This window comes from Oncorhynchus kisutch, linkage group LG22, assembly GCF_002021735.2.
Source record: "Oncorhynchus kisutch isolate 150728-3 linkage group LG22, Okis_V2, whole genome shotgun sequence".
Taxonomy (NCBI): Eukaryota; Metazoa; Chordata; class Actinopteri; order Salmoniformes; family Salmonidae; genus Oncorhynchus; species Oncorhynchus kisutch.
In genome coordinates, this window is record NC_034195.2 from 30,027,548 (window position 1) to 30,048,554 (window position 21,007).

General features: G+C 42.9%; 1 protein-coding gene across 1 annotated transcript in view; it reads left to right on the forward strand.

Moving 5' to 3' along the window:
* The window catches only part of LOC116356398 (mucin-2-like), a 52,251-nt gene that overhangs the window by 2,686 nt on the left and 28,558 nt on the right, over positions 1-21,007 (forward strand). The window contains exons 2-4 of the mRNA XM_031802199.1: positions 2,591-2,780; positions 10,527-11,745; positions 13,176-14,123. Coding sequence (XP_031658059.1) covers positions 2,591-2,780; positions 10,527-11,745; positions 13,176-14,123 — 2,357 coding nt within the window. The remainder of the gene's footprint in view (positions 1-2,590; positions 2,781-10,526; positions 11,746-13,175; positions 14,124-21,007) is intronic.

Here is a 21,007-nt window from a genome sequence, read left to right on the forward strand (position 1 = left end):
CCATCATGCTGAGGGGATTGTGTGTGTGTGTGTGTGTGTGTTTGTGTGAAATCTTTGCTAAATCTCATCCCCTGCTGATAGAGTCAGTGTCGCTGTATTATCTCTCTCATAGCAGATGAGTGGTCTATAAAGGCTGGGATCTGGTTTGCCCTTTGGTGCCGCTGCTCTTTCCCACTGGTCGAGGTGCCATAAACTTGCTCTAAGCTTCAGTACAGCCTAGGTAGTCAGGGTGCCAGATACTGCTCCTAGCTTCAGAATAGCTAGTGTTTGTTTAGGACTTCCTATCACTACCATGGGAACATTTCACAAAATTCAATATTTAAAGTGCAGCCTTATGATTTCAGAGGCTGCTTGTTTAGTGTAATACACTAATAAAAGAAGACTGATGTCCTAGTCTGAGCTTTACCTTCCTTTTAGTAGCTCCAATTGGGCAGAAAGAAAGAGAGAGAGAGAGAGAGAGAGAGAGAGAGAGAGAGAGAGAGAGAGAGAGAGAGAGAGAGAGAGAGAGAGAGAGAGAGAGAGAGGAGAAGGCAGTCTGTCATCCACAGCCCATCACAGTGACACTGGGCCAGCGAGGATAGCCCAGCCTGTCTCATCTCATCACATCTGCACAGGAAGAAAAACTCATCTGGGAAAGGTGCCAGCGTGCCTGGGTATGTGCTGTGGAGAAGGAGAGGAGAGAGAGTCTATACTGGAGGAGCTGTATTGTCTGTAGTGCTGTGGCCCTGTGGGTGTTCTCTCTTCTTAATGTATCTTCTCCTCCTATTACAGGATGTTTCTGTCTGCTGAAGAGCCATGTCTCTCACCTAAGACCCAGGAGGAATGGCCTATTTTTACCATTGAAAAAAGACAAAAGCAATTGGTCACAGAAATAGAGGTAGAGTCTAAATAAGTTGTATTGTGGGCCTTTGGGTGTTCTACTTCTCTTGTACTTGATGCTTGTGTGAATGTGATGATGGGCCCAGAGATGGCCATATCACGCGCGCAATGAGTACATAGCACGGTCTCCATACAAACGTTCTCACTGCATTGCCAAAGAGGGTCAGACAGTCACTGTTAATGTGTGTACTTTAAGCCCCACATTGAAAACATGTTGTTGGGTGTTTTGCAGCGTTTGTGGCTGCTAATGTCTAGTTGCTAAGGCCTACATGACGTGATTTTGCAAAAGTTGTTTGCGATTACTCGGACAGGAGGTCGTGTCCAAACAGGCCATGATTTGGCAACACTTACCAGCCATTATGTACAGTTGAAGTCGGAAGTTTAGGTTGGAGTCATTAAAACTCATTTTTCAACCAGTCCACAAATTTCTTGTTAACATACTATAGTTTTGGCAAGTCGGTTAGGACATCTACTTCGTGCATGACACAGGTAATTCATCCAACAATTGTTTACAGACAGCTTGTTTCACTTATAATTCACTGTATCACAATTCCAGTGGATCAGAAGTTTACATACACTAAGTTGACTGGGCCTTTTAACAGCTTGGAAAATTCCAGAAAATTATGTCATGGCTTTAGAAGCTTCTGATAGGCTTATTTACATAACTTGAGTCAATTGGAGATGTACCTGTGGATGTATTTCAAGGCCTACCTTCAAAATACTAATTGAGTGTATGTAAACTTCTGACCCACTGGGAATGTGATGAAAGAAATAAAAGCTGATTTAAATGATTAACTCTACTATTATTCTGACATTTCACATTCTTAAAATAAAGTGGTGATCCTAACTGACCTAAAACAGGGAATTTTTACTAGGATTAAATATCAGGAATTGTGAAAAACTGAGTTTAAATGTATTTGGCTAAGGTGTATGTAAACTTCCGACTTCAACTGTAGCCCCTTACAGTAACGTTGTTGTCTATATTTCACACCATCAAGCAGCACACTTACACACACACACTCACACTTACACATACAGTGCCTACCTGCAGACAGTGGTGAGGGATAGCTAATGTTATAGATCTGTCATTTGGGCCTCTGTAGTGCTGATAATATGTATCAGACATAAGCCATGAGAGAGCCTTCAGAAAGCCAATGGGACGAATGGCCATCTCACTTTGAGCGATTACCTGAATTCCATTGTGTGTGTATCTGTGGGTGTGTATGTTTGTGTGTGTGTGTGAGAGAGAGAGATAACTTGAGAGAGGCTGAGAGCAACAGCGTGAGAGAGATAATGAAGAAGAGATTTGTCATGGTTCATCAGCATTTAGTGTCAACCTGAAGGTGAAGTGGTGAAGGCCATATCTTAGGACTGTCCACTGGGTGCTGTTGACCTTGGGGATTAGAATCAACATACACACAACCTACTCAATCTAGGTTTCAAAGGTCTTTTATAAGAGCCGAAGCCTTATATAATGTCATTATCTCCCTGACCAAAAGGCCAAATCCGAGAGATAATAGGCCAAACATGATGCATTTCTATTTTTATCGCATTCATGAAAGAAACCAAATCACTTTGATGAGTAATGCAAACATATGATATGTGATACACGTGGGGATCGTCATCGTTTATATGTTACTGCCGGATAAATCTCCTTGTCCCTTTAATTTAAATTTTCCTTCGTGATGTATCGTGACCACCTGGCTGTCAGACGGTGGCGCATGCGCAGTGTTCAGGAAGGCAGAATCAGTGGATGCTGTAGACTCGCGCCGCTCTTTGCCCTCCATCCCTCCGCAGCCAGCCTGTCAGACCACAGAAACCGACAAAGAGGAGCCTACTGGAGGAGGGCTGAGTCAAGATGGGGAGAGACATCTGGCACGTGAGAGCCAAAGCCACGAAAGGTAGCATTTGCGTCGTCTTTTTCAGAGAACCGTGTGCTGTACACATCTGTTTGACATTGTGACCGCGGAGGTTGAATGATGCTGGGCTGGGAAAGGGGAGGGGGGATACTGTACTGGATTATCCGCGGGGGATATCTCTGATGGCAGGTGGTTTCTCTCTGGTGTCCGCAGGATGATGGCGTTTCCGACCCATTTTATAGGGTATAGTTTTTACGAGATTGGGGCGAATGTCAAGGGCGCACCGAGCGAGAAACTGATGAGCAAATGGGTTACTTCATCTCACGACCGCGATGATCCTTGGTTTCAGAGCTGTCATATTTGAGGTATGGTGGTGAACCAGTATCTGTGGGCTAGAGACGTCTCTCAACACCCAGAAAGCTCCAATTCAAGTCCCATTCACCAGCTCTTCAAGCATTATAATATCAAAATACGTTCGTCGATCACCAAATATAGAGTTTTGCTGAGCAACTATCATCATTTACTCCCGTTATAGCCATTATGTACTTCTAAAAAAGGTCTAAATTAAAACTGACAAGCAACCGAAAAAATGCCGGCACCTCCAATATATTGAGCTGTTGAGGACTTCCGACCTGTGCATGGCAGAGGTGCGAAGATGATTTTTTCGGTTGCTTATACATTTTCATTTGTATATTTTTTGGAAGTACATTCCAGCCGTAACGTGAGTAAATGAAGATAGTTGCTAAGCGAAACTTCATATTTGGTGTTTAACGAACGTATTTTGATATCATAACGCTTGCAGAGCTGGTGAATTTGAATCAGCTTTCTGTGCGTTAGAGAGGTCTCTTAACAGACATATAGTGGGTTCAGTCTGGAGGTAGCCTCCTGGTTGCCTACTCTACTATGCGGATTGCGTTGTGTAGCCTAAAGTAGAGTAGCCGGTAATAGAGCCTGTCTGTTTGTCTGACTGATGCTAATCAAGACCAGACGCAGGGGAGATGGGCTCCTACACATACCCCATACTGACATTGCAATTCTTAACATCATACAAATTCTAATTCGTAACATAGAAAATGGATATTGGACATTCACATATTAATACATACCATATCAAATTTAATTTATCATGTTCATTTGAGTGACCTGGATTTTTGTTTATTATGTTACGTCTAGTTTATGTAACCAGGCTGAAATTAATAATAGGTTATAGCACCAGTTTGGCTAGTTAAGCTTGCATTGGCAACTGCCATCTCTTTACTATAATATTTTCCCCTAGCTAAGTATGGAAATAATATTTCCATATCAGCATTCAGTTCCCATGCACCATTTGCTGTCCCCTTGCCCGGAAGTGTTTCTCCAGAGAGCGCCAGATTGACTGTGTGTGTGTGTGTGTGTGTGTGTGTGTGCAGGGTTGGGTAGGTTACTTTCTAAATGTAATCCGTTATAGTCCAAAATTGTAATCAGAAATGTAATTTGGGGATTTCACAAACTCAGTAATGTATTCAGATTACTTTTAGTTACCTTTTGATTACTTTCCCCTTAAGAGGCGTTAGTTTAATTTTTATTTTCTTTATTTTTTATTTTACCCTTATTTTACCAGGTAAGTTGACTGAGAACACATTCTCATTTACAGCAACGTCCTGGGGAATAGTTACAGGGGAGAGGAGGGGGGAATGAATGAGCCATCAAGACAAAAAGGATCCATCAAACGCATTTGGTGTGTAATCATACACACTAAAAACGAATTGTTCTTTTTTTGAAAGTTCTATAAAGAACCATGCTCATAAGGTTCTCAATGGAACCTGTATGGTGCTATAAAGATCCCTTCTCCAAGGTTCTATAATGAACCATTACAAAAGGTTCTATATAGCACCAAAAAGGGTTCCACTATTGTTACAACTCTTTTTGGGGCTATATAGAACCCTTTTTATGGTTCTTTATAGAACCTTTATGGAGAATGGTTCTATAAAAAACTTTTCTCATTCTCAAAGTTTATTTGTACAACCATACAGGGTTTTTATTGTGGTTTAATAGCCATATTATATTGTTAGAATTCCATAGGTTTGATTATTTTGTTTATTTTTAAGTTGAATCAGGTGTGCTAGCTTTGGAACGGCTGGGGGTCCCTGATGAGAGAATTGAGAACTACTGACTTGCCATACGTGAGTCTTTCACAAGACACCATCACTGGCTATAGTCGTATATGTATATATAACATGTAATAGCATACCACAGCAGATTAGATCAACTGGAATGTCACTCACTCACAGTTGCACAATAAGGGCTGTGAACAAACCATTCCCAGAAATATTTGAATGAGCCGCTTACCCCTACATTTTAATTATCACTAAAATATATTTTATATTATTTTACTAGGCAAGTCAGTTAAGAACAAATTCTTATTTACAATGACTGCCTAGGAACAGTGGGTTAACCGCCTTGTTCAGGGGAAGAACAACAGATTTTTTTCAGCTCAAGAATTCGATCCAGCAAACTTTAGTTTACTGGCTCAACACTCTAACCACTAGGCTACCTGCCACCCCAAGGCTACCTGCCACCCCAAGGCTACCTGCCACCCCAAGGCTACCTTCCACCCCAAGGCTACCTGCCACCCAAAGGCTACCTGCCACCCCAAGGCTACCTGCCACCCCAAGGCTACCTGCCACCCCAAGGCTACCTGCCACCCAAAGGCTACCTGCCACCCAAAGGCTACCTGCCACCCAAAGGCTACCTGCCACCCAAAGGAAAGAACTCCCAAAAAACTTTGAAGGGCTCAAAGGGTTATTTGGGTCTGTATGGTTCTGCACAGAACCATCACACTTCACAAAGAACCCCTGAGGAAGCACCATTTTTGTGTGTGTAGTGGTCTCTGACTTGTGGTTTGACTTGCTCAAGTGAAACAAACTTAAACTAGCGCCTTTTTTCAATGCTGAATAGAATGTCATTGAGTAAACAGAAAGGTGTCATAATGTATTTTTTCTCAAACATGATTTGTGAATTTAAAAGTAATCCAATAAGTAATCAAAGTATGTGTAATCTAATTGCAATATTTTAGATGGTAATGTAACGGAATAGTTATTTTTTTGGGTAATAAGATTACATGTAATCCGTTACTCCCAAACCCTGAATGTGAGTGTGTGTGTGTGTGTGTGTGTGTGTACTCGGATCTCCTCTACAATAATACTGTATTTTGGGTGAAAGTATTTATTCCACATTTGATGGGGCTATAAAGGGCACACATTTTTAAGCCTATGGGGAATGTGCTATATTTCTGTCTATATGAATGTGGTTATAACCTTAGAACTTGGATTTGGCTATGCCTTGTATGAAACTGTGATCAATAGCCGTGGCTCTGTGCTGCTGTCCATGGTGCTGAAAGCCTAAAAACAAAAGCCTAAAAACAACAATGGAGACACAATCAATAATGCCTTAGCTGAATGCACGCAACATTTTAAAGTGTAAATTATCATTGTTTTGAGCCGAGATATTTTACATCCGTGTGCCACAACAAGTATGTCAATGATATATATAAACCCAGGATTGCGTATGCTATGTATTGGCCAATAAAAGGCTTTGTAGCCACCGGTCGGCCATATTGGAACTCCCCAGAAGGAGCAGTCCTCCATAGGAAGTATTTCAATTCAATGTTTCAAGGAAAGAATTGCATACAGTGGGGAGAACAAGTATTTGATACACTGCCGATTTTGCAGGTTTTCCCACTTACAAAGCATGTAGAGGTATGTCATTTTTATCATAGGTAAACTTCAACTGTGAGAGACGGAATCTAAAACAAAAATCCAGAAAATCACATTGTATGATTTTTAAGTAATTCATTTGCATTTTATTGCATGACATTAGCATTTGATACATCAGAAAAGCAGAACTTAATATTTGGTACAGAAACCTTTGTTTGCAATTGCAGAGATCATACGTTTCCTGTAGTTCTTGACCAGGTTTGCACACACTGCAGCAGGGATTTTGGCCCACTCCTCCATACAGACCTTCTTCAGATCCTTCCGGTTTCGGGGCTGTCGCTGGTCAATATGGACTTTCAGCTCCCTCCAAAGATTTTCTATTGGGTTCAGGTCTGGAGACTGTCTAGGCCACTCCAGGACCTTGAGATGCTTCTTACGGAGCCACTCCTTAGTTGCCCTGGCTGTGTGTTTCGGGTCGTTGTCATGCTGGAAGACCCAGCCACGACCCATCTTCAATGCTCTTACTGAGGGAAGGAGGTTGTTGGCCAAGATCTCGCGATACATGGCCCCATCCATCATCCCCTCAATATGGTGCAGTCGTCCTGTCCCGTTTGCAGAAAAGCATCCCCAAAGAAGGATGTTTCCACCTCCATGCTTCACGGTTGGGATGGTGTTCTTGGGGTTGTACTCATCCTTCTTGTTCCTCCAAACACGGCGAGTGGAGTTTAGACCAAAAAGCTCTATTTTTGTCTCATCAGACCACATTACCTTCTCCCATTCCTCCTCTGGATCATCCAGATGGTCATTGGCAAATGAGGCCTGGACATGCGCTGGACATGCGCTGGCTTAAGCAAGGGGACCTTGCGTGCACTGCAGGATTTTAATCCATGTTGGCGTAGTGTGTTACTAATGGTTTTCTTTGAGACTGTGGTCCCAGCTCTCTTCAGGTCATTGACCAGGTCCTGCCGTGTAGTTCTGGGCTGACCCCTCACCTTCCTCATGATCATTGATGCTCCATGAGGTGAGATCTTGCATGGAGCCCCAGACCGATGGTGATTGACAGTCATCTTGAACTTCTTCCATTTTCTAATAACTGCGCCAACAGTTGTTGCCTTCTCACCAAGCTGCTTGCCTATTGTCCTGTAGCCCATCCCAGCCTTGTGCAGGTCTACAATTATATCCCTGATGTCCTTACACAGCTCTCTGGTCTTGGCCATTGTGGAGAGGTTGGAGTCTGTTTGATTGAGTGTGTGGACAGGTGTATTTTATACAGGTAACGAGTTCAAAAAGGTTCAGTTAAATACAGGTAATGAGTGGAAAACAGGAGGGCTTCTTAACCTGTAGTGACACCCCATCCCGTGAACGGGACCGTTGTCATCATCTGACACTAATTAGCATAACGCAACGGACATAAATCTTCCTAGAAAATCTTCCTATTCATGAAAATCACAAGTGAAATATATTGGAACACAGCTTTTCTCTTTGTTAATCACCCTGTCATCTCAGATTTTCAAAATATGCTTTACAGCCAACGCTAGACAAGCATTTGTGTAAGTTTATCATAGCCTAGCATAGCATTATGCCTTGCTAGCAGCAGGCAACCTTGTCACGGAAATCAGAAAAGCAATTGAAATTGTGTACCTTTGATGAACTTTGGATATTTTCACTCAGGTAGACAGCCAAATTTTTTTCCCAAAAGATTATTTTGTAGGCGAAATAGCTCTGTTTGTTCTTCACGTTTGGCTGAGAAATCGCCCTGAAATTGCGGTCACCACAACGCCGAAAAAGATTCCAAATTAGCTCCATAATATCGACAGAAACATGGCAAACGTTGTTTAGAATCCATCCTCAAGGTGTTTTTCTAATATCTATTCGATAATATATCCGTCGGGACAATTAGTTTTTCAGTAGGACCGATTGGAGTAATGGCTACCTCTGTATTTTACGCGAGAATCTCTCTCGGAGCCACCATGTGACCACTTACGCAATGTGGCCGCCTACGGCTATTCTTCTACAGAAATGTGTAAAACTACGTCACAATGCTGTAGACACCTTGGGGAATACGTAGAAAGCGTAAGCTTGTTGATGGTACATTCACAGCTGAATAGGGGGTCATTGGAACGCAGCGCTTTCAAAACCTGTTGTAGTGGGGACAGTAACATTAGTACATTCTAAATATGATACTTTTCATATATTTTTTCATTTTATATTTTTATGTTTAGCTGACATAATAACATTTTAAAGTATGCATTAAGGTGTCTGTAATATAATAAACATGGCAAAAAGAAGTGTAGACATCAATAAATACATTTCTATAGCTTCCAAAATAGCTTTGCCACTGGTGGGGAAGTGCCAAGATGGAGGCGTGGTGGCTTCTAAACACAAATCTAGTAGTATATATATGTTAGTAATCTAGTAGTGTATATATAAATAATTTATTCATATCCATTATGTAATTATTTAAAATAACAGTTCATAAGACATGTTGTGGATAACATGTTTGCAAAATAACTCATAGGCATGCTGTTGTCGTGATGTGACTTTCATTAATCTGATGACTGTTATTTATCGAATCAACTAACTATATTTAATTGTTACCTGATTAAATTAATAATGTAACAATTAACTCATTAGGAATTTGGGGCACTACGAAATAAGTTGTTTAACAAATTACCATCTCCCGAATTAAACTCTAAAGATATATAAGATATATATGTTATATATCGATAACAGTCACTTATTAATCATTACCTCATATCAGTCTCATTCTGCAAGTCGCAGACTTCTGGAATCCCCAAGAACACCAGCCTTTTCTGATTATTCAGTTCTACACAAATGTATTTAATAATTTATTTACTGATAAGATATGACAGCTTGTTACACATGGAGAGGGGGGGTAGATAAAGAGAGGGAGAGACAAACAGAGTCAAACTTATCGTACATTTGGAATTTACCCTCAAAGTAATAATAATACTTTGCTCATGAACCACCGCCCATTTGGGTAAGTAATATAATGTATTTATGTGTAGATGTCTTTGTCCTTTGGCTCTCTGAAACCAATCGATCCTTCTATGGGAAGTTGCTCGATGGGTGTAAGGCTCTTCTTGTCCACCAGAGGTCACAATGTTCTTCTGAGTTGCTCCGGCTGCAGACTGGAAATCTTAAGGTCTTTATCTTCTTCAGCTCACATTGTCCATCTGCTGGTCTGAAGATGTTAAATTTGTAGCGAGTCCTTTTAAGCACTGGTTGGAAAAGCGGTTCCATCACAGTGACACGCTCTTCTGACCGCATTAGGGGCTTAGTTCATATGCAACGGACATGAAAAAATATTATCTCATTAGAAAACCAAAATCACATTCATATCTTAACAAAAATAGTTTCATCATTCTTAATATTGTATTAACATCATATTGGATGGAAACTTGAAAGCTAGAATGTGTTTCTAAGTTACAGTATTTGGCTCATACAGTTTTTAATAACATCACAAAATAATTAACAATATGACATGATTATTCTTTAGGTCCCCACTGACCATTCCTACCATTCCTATCGTAGAAATATTGTTTCAATATTCACTTTGTTTGACATTAGAAAACATTCTCTCTCTCTCTCTCTCTCTCTCTCTCTCTCTCTCTCTCTCTCTCTCTCTATCTCGCTCTAAAATGTTTACATGTTGCATTGACAATCTGTTGCTATAGCCATGTAGCAATTGATTAATATGTATATTTTCTATGCAGGATATGAGGTGTATCAGTATACAGAGAGGGAATAACAAACGGACCTCAGAGGCATTAATGGCATTATGTTCCCTGTTTTCTCATTATTTTCCAATATATGTGTTTACCATCCTCTGCCTGCGTGGGGTAGCATGTGAAATCAGAATATTGTAAATGCATTACAAATATGCTCATATTCCTCTCATTCTTTCTCTATATTTTTCTGTCATGCTCTCTCTCCCTAACCTTCACCCCACCTCTCTTCCATACTCTCTACCTTAACTCTCTCTCTCTCTCTCTCTCTCTCTCTCTCTCTCTCTCTCACATGCTTGTCTCTCTACCTGCCCCCCCTGTCTCCCTCTCTATCGTTTCTGTAGGAAGTCTGGTGTAGAATTTGAACCAGAGGAGAGCCCAGGCAGCAGCAGCAACAGTAGCAGTAGTAGCAGCTACAGCAGTAGTGGGGCGGTAGATGCCCTACCCCCAGCCCCAGTTCCTCCCCAGGCCCCTGCAGGAAAGAAGAGAGAGGACAGCTCCTGCTCTGACTCAGGCAGCTCTGTAGAGTCCAGCGAGGAGGAACCTGCCATGTTCTCTAACTTTTTAAGTGGTGCGAATCCCCTCAGCTCCGTTTCTTCTGCTGTCAGAGGAAGTCTGTTTGGGGATAATGCGGAGGGGGACAAACAGAAAGCAGGCACTCAGCAGCCTGGGTCAGGCCCTGGCCCTCGGAAGGCCCCGCAGCAGGGACATAGGAAACAGGACCAGGCACCTCCTAAACAGGGAGGACCCCAGCTCCAGGGGAATGGCCAGGCTGGTCAAGCAGACAAACCTAGCGGGCAGCAAGCCTCCACTAAGGGTGGACCAAAACAGCAAGCCCCTGCTAAGGGTGGACCACAACAGGAAGCCCCTGATAAGGGTGGACCTCAACAGCAAGGACCTCATAAAGGTGGGCCTCAACAGGAAGGACCTGGTAAAGGAAGACTACAACAAGCCCCCCAGCAGCAAGGACCTCCTAAAGCTGGACCACAACAAGATTCCCCTGTGGTAGGGGCTCAACAGCAAGCCCCTGCTAAGGGTGGACCACAACAACAATGGTCACCTAAGGTTGGGGCTCAACAACAAGCTCCTAAGTGTGGACCACAACAGCAAGGTTCGCCTATGTTTGGAGCTCAACAGCAAGCCCCTGCTAAAAGTGGACCCCAACAGCAAGGTTCACATAAAGTTGAGGCTCAACATCAAGCTCTTACTAAAGTTGGACCCCAACAACAAGGTTCACCTAAGATTGGAGCTCAACAGCAAGCCCCTTCTAAGGGTAGACCACAACAGCAAGGGTCCCCTAAGGTTGGAGTTCAGCCTCAAGGGTTCACTAAGAAAGGGACTCAGCAGCAAGGCTCCCCCAGGACTACACCACAGCAGCAGGCTTCTGGTAAACCTGGGACTCAGTCTAATGCTGGACCTATGGCTGGAGCTAAACCCCTGTGTCCAGTGTGTAACACTACTGGACTCAACCTGAACACCAAGGAGCCACCCAACCATAACACCTGCACACAGTGTAAGACTGTCGTCTGCAGCTTGTGTGGCTTCAGTCCTCCTGACTCGGGTGTAAGTAGAGATTAATTCCAGTATATATTTAACATTAGAAACTGAGTGGTTTGACCCTTGAACTATGATTGGCTGAAAGGCATGGTATATCAGACCGTATACCACGGATATTACAAAATGTTTAGTTTAACTGCTGTCATTACTCTGGTAACCAGTTTATAATAGCAATAAGGCTCCTCGAGGGTTTGTGATATGGCCAATATACCAGGCACTCTGCGTTGCACGTAAGAACAGCCCTTAGCCGTGTTATATTGCCCATATACCACACCCCCGGGCCTTATTGCTGAAGTATACAGTACCAGTCAAAAGTTTGGACACACCTACTCAATCAAGGGTTTTTCTTTATTTGGACTATTTTCTACACTGTAGAATAATAGTGAAGACATGAAAACTATGAAAGAACACATATGGAATCATGTAGTAATCAGAAAAGTGTTAAACAAATCAACATATATTTTATATTTGAGATTCTTCAAAGTAGCCACCCTATGCCTTGATGACAGCTTTACACCCTTGGCATCCTCTGTGTTTTTTTCTTTAAAAATAAAGAAAAAACCTTGTTTCCAAACTTTTGACTGGTTGTAACGCTCGTCGTCGGTGGAAGGGAGAGTGGACCAAAGCGCAGCGTGGAAAATGTTAATGATATTTATTTACAAGAAACACTCAAACAAAAATAACAAATCCAAAAACGAAAGCGAACAGTTCTGTCAGGCACAGACACTAAACAGAAAATAACACCCCACAGAACCCAAACAGAAAATCACAACTTATATATGATCCCCAATCAGAGACAACGATAGACAGCTGCCTCTGATTGGGAACCACACTCCGCAAAACAACAAAGAAATAGAAAACATAGATTTTCCCACCCGAGTCACATCCTGACCTAACCAAACATAGAGAATAAATAAGGATCTCTAAGGTCAGGGCGTGACACTGGTACTGTATATTGTTAGTAATTTATCAGTTGTTTAACAGTAGGCCTAATATATTATTTTTGACCTTAGTTCACCTTGTAGCATTTGTACTATGAATCGCATTCTATGTCAAACTATTTACATGTGTTTTTGTACAGTAGAGAATTGAGCATAATTGGGCCAACTGGATTTGATCAGTCAGAATATTGACTTTAGTTACCACTTAGCAGGCTGCTTCAAGAGAGTAATCTGATTTATTGACAGTTCAGTCAGCATGCTCACTACAGTCATTAACATGGTAGGAGGGTAATTGCCTGTAATGTAAAGACGAAGACACAATGTTATTTTAATATTCACATATTTTGAACAATAAATTAAAACCATTATGTACTAGTATGAATTTAAAACAAAAGATAGATCATGAAAAAAAACCTTGATCATGATAATGGTTCACAGATGTGTTTTGTTAAAGAAAATCAGTATATGATGCTAAAACCATGATTTCCATTGCAGGGTAAGGAGTGGCTATGTCTGACCTGCCAGATGCAGAGAGCACTCGGAGGCTCTTACCCACCTGGACCCCCTAAGATGAAGCCCCAGCCTTCACCCAACAAAGCCTCTACATCTCCTGCACCACAGAACAAAGACACTCCAACACCAGACTCCCCTCAGAGGAAACCTGCTACATCAGCAACACAGCCACCCAAGACCGAGGTTGCTAAAGCAGCAGACCCTCAGAAACCTGCCAGCTCAGCTCCTGCTCAGAAGACAATACAGGAGAACCGGAGAACATCAGGGCTTCAGAAACCACCAGAGCAGCCAGGCCAACCTGGGCTTAAGCAGAGTAATGCTACCCGATCCACACAGCAGGAGCCTGGGAAGCCTCAAAGAAGTGGAGCCTCTCCTGCCAAAGCTGTGCCACCAGAGGCCCGGCCCACCAAGCAGGAGTCAGGGGGCTTCTTCGACTTTGGTGGTCCTAAATCTCAGCCTGCCCCCTCAAAGCCTGAAGAGTCAGTGTCTGGGAAGATGTTTGGCTTTGGCTCCTCTATCTTCAGCTCTGCATCCACTTTGATCACCTCAGCTGTTCAGGATGAGCCCCGCTTCACACCCCCAGCTTCCCCCAAGATGTCTGCACCGGTCCAGGCCTCCCCCAAGATGCCCCCTGCAAAGGAGATCAAACCACCTGCTGCTCAGAGAGCAGATGAGAAGAAAGCAGAGCAACCCCAGCAGGCCACGTTTCCCCCATCAGTACAGGCCAAAGCGGACAAACCCCCATCAGAGCCTCCAAAGGGAGCAGCATCCTCCCAACCAGCTCCCAAAGCAGGCCAATCTACCTGTCCACTCTGCAAGATGGAACTCAACAAGGGCTCCAAGGACCCTCCCAACTACAACACCTGCACAGAATGCAAGAACACTGTCTGCAACCTCTGTGGATTTAACCCCATGCCACATGTTACCGAGGTAAGATGGCTGTATCATTTTCACTGCTCTGTGGCTGTAATAATTGATTAATAGTATAACAATATTTTCACATCTACAGTCCTATGCCCTGGCAATGCTGCCATTAACCTATGTAGACCCATTGGTGCTGTGGTGTCACTATAATATCTTAGAAGATACTATTTCACCGCGTCAATATAGTGCAATATAATGCTAGGTAATATTAATTAGCTGCCACCACTTTACTACAAGCTGTTAAATCTTACAATTTGATGCTGACGACTCATTCATTTGTAATTATAAAATCGATCATGCGTTGAGCCAGAGACTGGGTTTCAGAAAGGGTCATGTAAACAGGCCCCACGTCACACTAAGTTCTGATTTCTACACAGTCATTCATGGGTAAGGCCTACATGATCACTGCCACTCAGATGCACTCTGGTGTACATGATGGTTATGAAGCAAGCTATTTTTAGGATGTGATTATCTCTAAGAGAGTTTTAAATGGCTTGCTTAATGAGTCATTCTGTCAAATCTCTCATCATCAATGTTCATTGGAGCAGAGTAAAGCTAGTCTTGCTTCACTGTGTAGAGACGGATGCAAGGCTGTAGCACAATAATCAATCTGGTGAATGCACACAATTATATATTATTTCTCCAGAGGCACTATTCTGACCCAAAGCTTATAACCAAAGCAAGCACACACCTTCAAGTGTAATTCCAGACCACTGTGCTGGGTTCCCCAATGCCTGGCTATGATTGAATCTTATACCTTCGCTGGCATGCTTTGTGATGGTTTCTGATAGAGATGCATTCAGCATAATGGTTTTAGTGAGATATTCACAGCTAAATCCATGCTGGCGCGGTAATGACACGTGTTTGTGATAGGTCGAAAGCTGCTGTAGACAAAGCCTTTTTTATCCCCAGACTGCGCTACACTGTCAGGGAACACCATGTTGGGTGGTGCTCTAAATGGACACTCCGTCTTCTAGGTTATCTGCAGCACAAAAGGACTTGACACTTGACTCTGTAATTCAATGCACACTGTTTGTAGGGTAGATTGGCAAGGACAGTCCAAGGCCAATTGATCTCACGTGATGCCAGTATAGACTCATGATAGTGGTCTACACTAGTAATCTGCAGAATGGAGAGCTTGCTATGTTTGTGAGTAGAATGGGTTGATTATATAGACCCACTACTGTGATTGAGATAATTTAGGTGTTTGATCGCAGGTTAGCATTTTTCATAATGAATCTTGTTCTGGAGGAAGCTCTGCAGCGTGTTCACTAGCTGGCACAGCCACAAAGTCATAAATTCCTTAAATAACCTTAACCCTAACCTTAACTACACTGCTAACCCTAAACTTAAATTAAGACCCAATATCACATTTTTGTTTTCATTAATTTTTATAATATAGACCATTTTTACTTTGCACCTGGCCTATCTAGGTGAAAGTCGCTCATTTCTGCCTTCAGGACAAGACTCATGACAATAAACGTCAACCTGCTGTTTGACCTGACAGTCACTGCAGTACCATAAAGAGAAACAGAATAGTTTTGCCTGTGACTTGGTAAACAGCACATTTCTAAAAAGTGATAAGATCAGTTAGTGTTATCAGTGCTTTATGCAGACCTGTGACTCTCTTACCATCACAGAGGCCTCGTACCATTACAGAGGCCTCGTACCATCACAGAGGCCTCGTACCATCACAGAGGCCTCGTACCATTACAGAGGCCTCGTACCATCACAGAGGCCTCGTACCATCACAGAGGCCTCGTACCATCACAGAGGCCTCGTACCATTACAGAGGCCTCGTACCATCACAGAGGCCTCGTACCATCACAGAGGCCTCGTACCATTACAGGAGGCAGTGGGAGGTAACTTTTCCACAAGTGGCCTTTGGTCTGATAGCCTGCATTATGTGCTTCCCACAGGAGGGCGGTATCACTATCAGAGAGCAGATAAACAGATACAAACACCAAGCTCATGTATGTAGACCTGATGGTCCTCTGACCATTTACAGTATCCCACTGCTGGCTTGCCTTTGAAGCTCAGCATGGTCAGTCCCTGGACGGGAGACCAGATGCAGCTGGAGGTGGTGTTGGAGCACCAGTGGGGGACACACACTTCCCACTGGTCTTAGGAGATCCCAATGCCCCATGGCAGTGATGGGAACATTGCCCTGAGTAGGGTGCCGTCTTTCAGATGGGACGTTAAACGGATATCCTGACTCACTGTGGTCACAAAATAATCTGATGGCACTTATTGTAAGAGTAGGGATGTTAACCCCGGCCACCTAATCACCTCTCATTCCTAATTGGCATATATCACTCCTCACCTCTCCACCTGATAGCTTATGTGTGGTGAGGGTTCTGCCGTTTATTGGTTCCTGTGCATCACCCAGGTGCGTGCTACACATTGGTGGTGGATGAGGTGAGCTTCCCCCTTGCTATGTAAAGCGCTTTGGATGTCTAGAAAAGCAGTATATACAGTGCGTATGGAAAGTATTAAAAAATTGATTAAATAAAAATAATCCTCATCAATCTATACACAATACCCCATAATGACAAAGTGAAAACAGATTTGTATAAATGTTTGCAGATTTACAAAAAATAGAAAACAGAAATACCTTATTTACATAAGTATACAGCCCCTTTGCTATGAGACTCGAATTGAGCTCAGGTGCATCCTGTTTCCATTGATCATCCTTGAGATGTTCCTACAACTTGATTGTAGTCTATCTGTGGGACATTCAATTGATGGGACATGATTTAGAAAGTCACACCCCTGTCTATATAAGGTCTCACAGTTGACAGTGCATGTCAGAGCAAATACCAAGCCATGAGGTTGAAGGAATTGCCGTGGAGCTCAGAAACAGGGTTGTGTTGAGGCACAGATCTGGGGAAGGGTACCAAAAAATGTCTGCAGCATTGAAGGACACAAAGAACACAGTGGCCTCCATCATTCTTAAATGGAAGAAGTTTGGAACCACCAAGACTCTTCCTAGAGCTGTCCTGCCCGACCAAACTGAGCAATCGGGGGAGAAGAGCCTTGGTCAGGGAGGAGACCAAGAACCCGATGGTCACTCTGACAAAGCTCCAGAGTTCCTATGTGGAGATGGGAGAACCTTCCAGAAGGACAACCATCTCTGCAGCACTCTACCAATCAGGCCTTTATGGTAGAGTGTAGCCACACCTCAGTAAAAAGCACTTGACCGCCTGCTTGGAGTTTGCCAAAGACTCTCAGACCATGAGAAACAAGATTCTCTGGTCTGATGAAATCAAGATTGAAATCTTTGGCCTGAAGGCCATGTGTCGCGTCTGGAGTAAACCTGGCACCATCCCTAAGGTGAAGCATGGTGGTGGCAGCAATATGTTGTGGGGATGTTTTTCAGCTACAGGGACTTGTAGACTAGTCAGGATCGAGGGAAAGATGAACGAAGAAAAGTACAGAGAGATTCTTGATGAAAACCTGCTCCAGAGCACTCAGGACCTCAGAGTGGGGCGTAAGTTCTTTTTCCAACAGGACAACAACCCTAAGCACACAGCCAAGACAACGCAAAAGTGGCTTCGGTACAAGTCTCTGAATGTCCTTGAGTGGCTCAGCCAAAGCCAGGACTTGAACCCGATCTAACATCTCTGGAGAGACCAAAAAATTGATTTGCAGCGATGCTCCCCATCCAATTTGAAGGAGCATGAGAATATTGGGAGAAACTCCCCAAATACAGGTGTGTCAAGCTTGTAGCGTCATATCATAGAAGACTCAAGGCTTTAATCACTGCCAATGGTGCTTTAACAAAGTACAGAGGAAAGGATCTGAATACTTCTATAAATGTGATTTTTCAGTTTTTATACATTTGCAAAAAAATGTACAAACCTTTTTTTGGTTTGTTATTATGGGGTATTGTGTTTAGATTGATGAGGGAAAAAAACAATTGTATCCATTTTAGAATACGTCTGTAAGGTAATAAAATGTGAATAAAATCAAGGGGTCTGAAAACCTTTTGCATGTGAAATCAATTATTATTATTGTTACTATTTACAGTAGAGGCCATTGGAATTGTGAGTGCAGGCAGTCAGATATGTAGGACACATTACCGACCTGGAAGGATTTTGACCTCATCCCGTCAGTAGAGGATGCCTGGTTATTCTTTAAAAGGGCTTTCCTCACCATCTTAAATAAGCATGTCCCATGAAAAAAATGTAGAACTAAGAACAGATATAGCCTTTGGTTCACCCCAGACTTGACTGCCCTTGACCAGCACAAAAACATCCTGTGGCGTACTGTATTAGCATCGAAAGCCCCCGCGATATGCAACTTTTCAGGGAAGTTAGGAACCAGGAAGTTAGGAAATATACACAGTCAGTTAGGAAAGCAAAGGCTAGCTTTCTCAAACAGACATTTGCATCCTGTAGCACAAATTCCCAAATGTTTTGGGACATTGTAAAGTCCATGGAGAATAAGAGCACCTCCTCCCAGTGGCCCACTGCACTGAGGCTAGGAAACACTGTCACCACCGGTAAATCTACGATAATCGAGAATTTTAATAAGCATTTTTCTACGGCTGGCCATTCTTTCCACCTGTCTACCCCCCCCCCCCCCCCACACACACTTCTCCTTCACCCAAGTCGAGTTAGCTGATGTTCTGAAATCTGGACCCCTACAAATCAGATGGGCTAGACAATCTGGACCCTCTCTTTCTAAAATTAGCCACTGCATTTGTTGCAACTCCTATTACTAGCCTGTCCAACCTCTCTTTCATATTGTCTGAGATCCCTAAAGATTGGAAAGCTGCCGCGGTCATCCTCCTCTTCAAAGGGGGAGACACTCTAGACCCAAACTGTTACAGACCTATATCTATCCTACCCTGCCTTTCTAAAGTCTTTGAAAGCCAAGTTAACAAACAGATCACTGACCATTTCGAATCCCACCGTACCTTCTCCGCTATGCAATCTGGTTTCCGAGCTTGTTATGGGTGCACCTCAGCCACGCTCAAGGTCCTAAACGACATCATGTCCGCCATCGATAAAAGACAGTACTATGCAACCGTCTTCATCGACCTGGCCAAGGCTTTCGACTCTGTCAATCACCCCATTCTTATCGGCAGACTCAACAGCCTTGGTGTCTCAAATGACTGCCTCACCTGGTTCACCAACTACATATCAGATAGAGTTCAGTGTGTCAAATTGGAGGGCCTGTTGTCTGGACCTCTGGCAGTCTCTATGGAGGTGCCACAGGGTTCAAATCTCGGGCCGACTCTTTTCTCTGTATATATCAATGATGTCGCTCTTGCTGCTGGTGATTCTCTGATCCACCTCCACGCAGACGACACCATTCTGTATACTTCTGGCCCTTCTTTGGACTCTGTGTTAACATACCTCCAGACGAGCTTCAATGCCATACAACACTCTTTCAGTGGCCTCCAACTGTTCATAAATGCAAGGTAAACTAAATGCATGGTCTTCAACCGATTGCTGCCTGCATCCGACTAGCATCACTACTCTGGACGGTTCTGACTTGTGGACTAGAATATGTGGACAACTACAAATACCTAGGTGTCTGGTTAGACTGTAATCTCTCCTTCCAGACTCACATTAAGCATCTCCAATCCAAATTTAAATCTATAATTGGCTTCCTATTTCGCAACAAAGCCTCCTTCACTCATGCTGCCTAACATACCGTTGTAAAACTGACTATCCTACTGATCCTTGACTTTGGTAATGTCATTTACAAAATAGCCTCGGACACTCTACTCAGCAAATTGGATGCAGTCTATCACAGTGCCATCCGTTTTGTCACCAAAGCCCCATATACTACCCACCACTGCGACCTGTATGCTCTCGTTGGCTGGCCCTCGCTTCATATTCGTCACCAAACCCACTGCCTCCAGGTCATCTATAAGTCTTTGCTAGGTAAAGCCCCGCCTAATCTCAGCTCACTGGTCACCATAGCAGCACTCATAGCACGCGCTCCAGCAGGTATATTTCATCCCCAAAGCCAACTCCTCCTTTGGCCTTTCCTGCCAGGTCTCTGCTGCCAATGACTGGAACGAATTGCAAAAATCACTGAAGCTGGAGACTTATATCTCCCTCACTAACTTTAAGGATCAGCTGTCAGAGCAGCTTACTGATCACTGCACCTGTACACAGCCCATCTGTAAATAGCCCACCTAATTACCTCATCCCCATTTTCTTGTTTATTTTTGCTCTTTTGCACCACAGTATCTCTACTTCAACATCATCATCTGCACATCTATCACTGCAGTGTTAATGCTAAATTGTAATTATTAGGGAGGAATGGCCTATTGCCTTTCCTCCCTAATTGCACTACATTTGCACACAATGTATATAGATTTTTCTATTGTATTATTGACTGCACATTTGTGTATCCCATATGTAATTCTGTGTTGCTGTTTTTGTCGCACTGCTTTGCTTTATCTTGGCCAGGTCGCAGTTGTAAATGAGAACTTGTTCTCAACTGGCCTTCCTGGTTAAATAAAGGTGAAATACATTTTTAAATTTAAAAAATACATTTTTAGGCTGATGATCAGCTCCCTCCTAAGTGACAGTCAAAGAATTACACTAAGGTATAGCCTCTTGTGTAAACAACATAGAGTATTTACTCTGAATACTATTGGCTAATGGCTACAGTATAATAATATCAATCAATAATTGCTTAATTACCCAAAAAGGTGTATTTAGCGAACATGAAATAATTACGAATATATTTTACACAATGGGTGAATGCTGTCTTCTCTAATAGTTAATTTCATACTTGAATTTCCTTGAGGACACTGACATGAATTTAAACCATCTTAGCTTCAACACAACACAGTAGCAATGTCTTGTTACTGATGTTTAGTGGCAACTAGAATTGAAAATCAGCTTGGGCTCCTCTACAAAGAC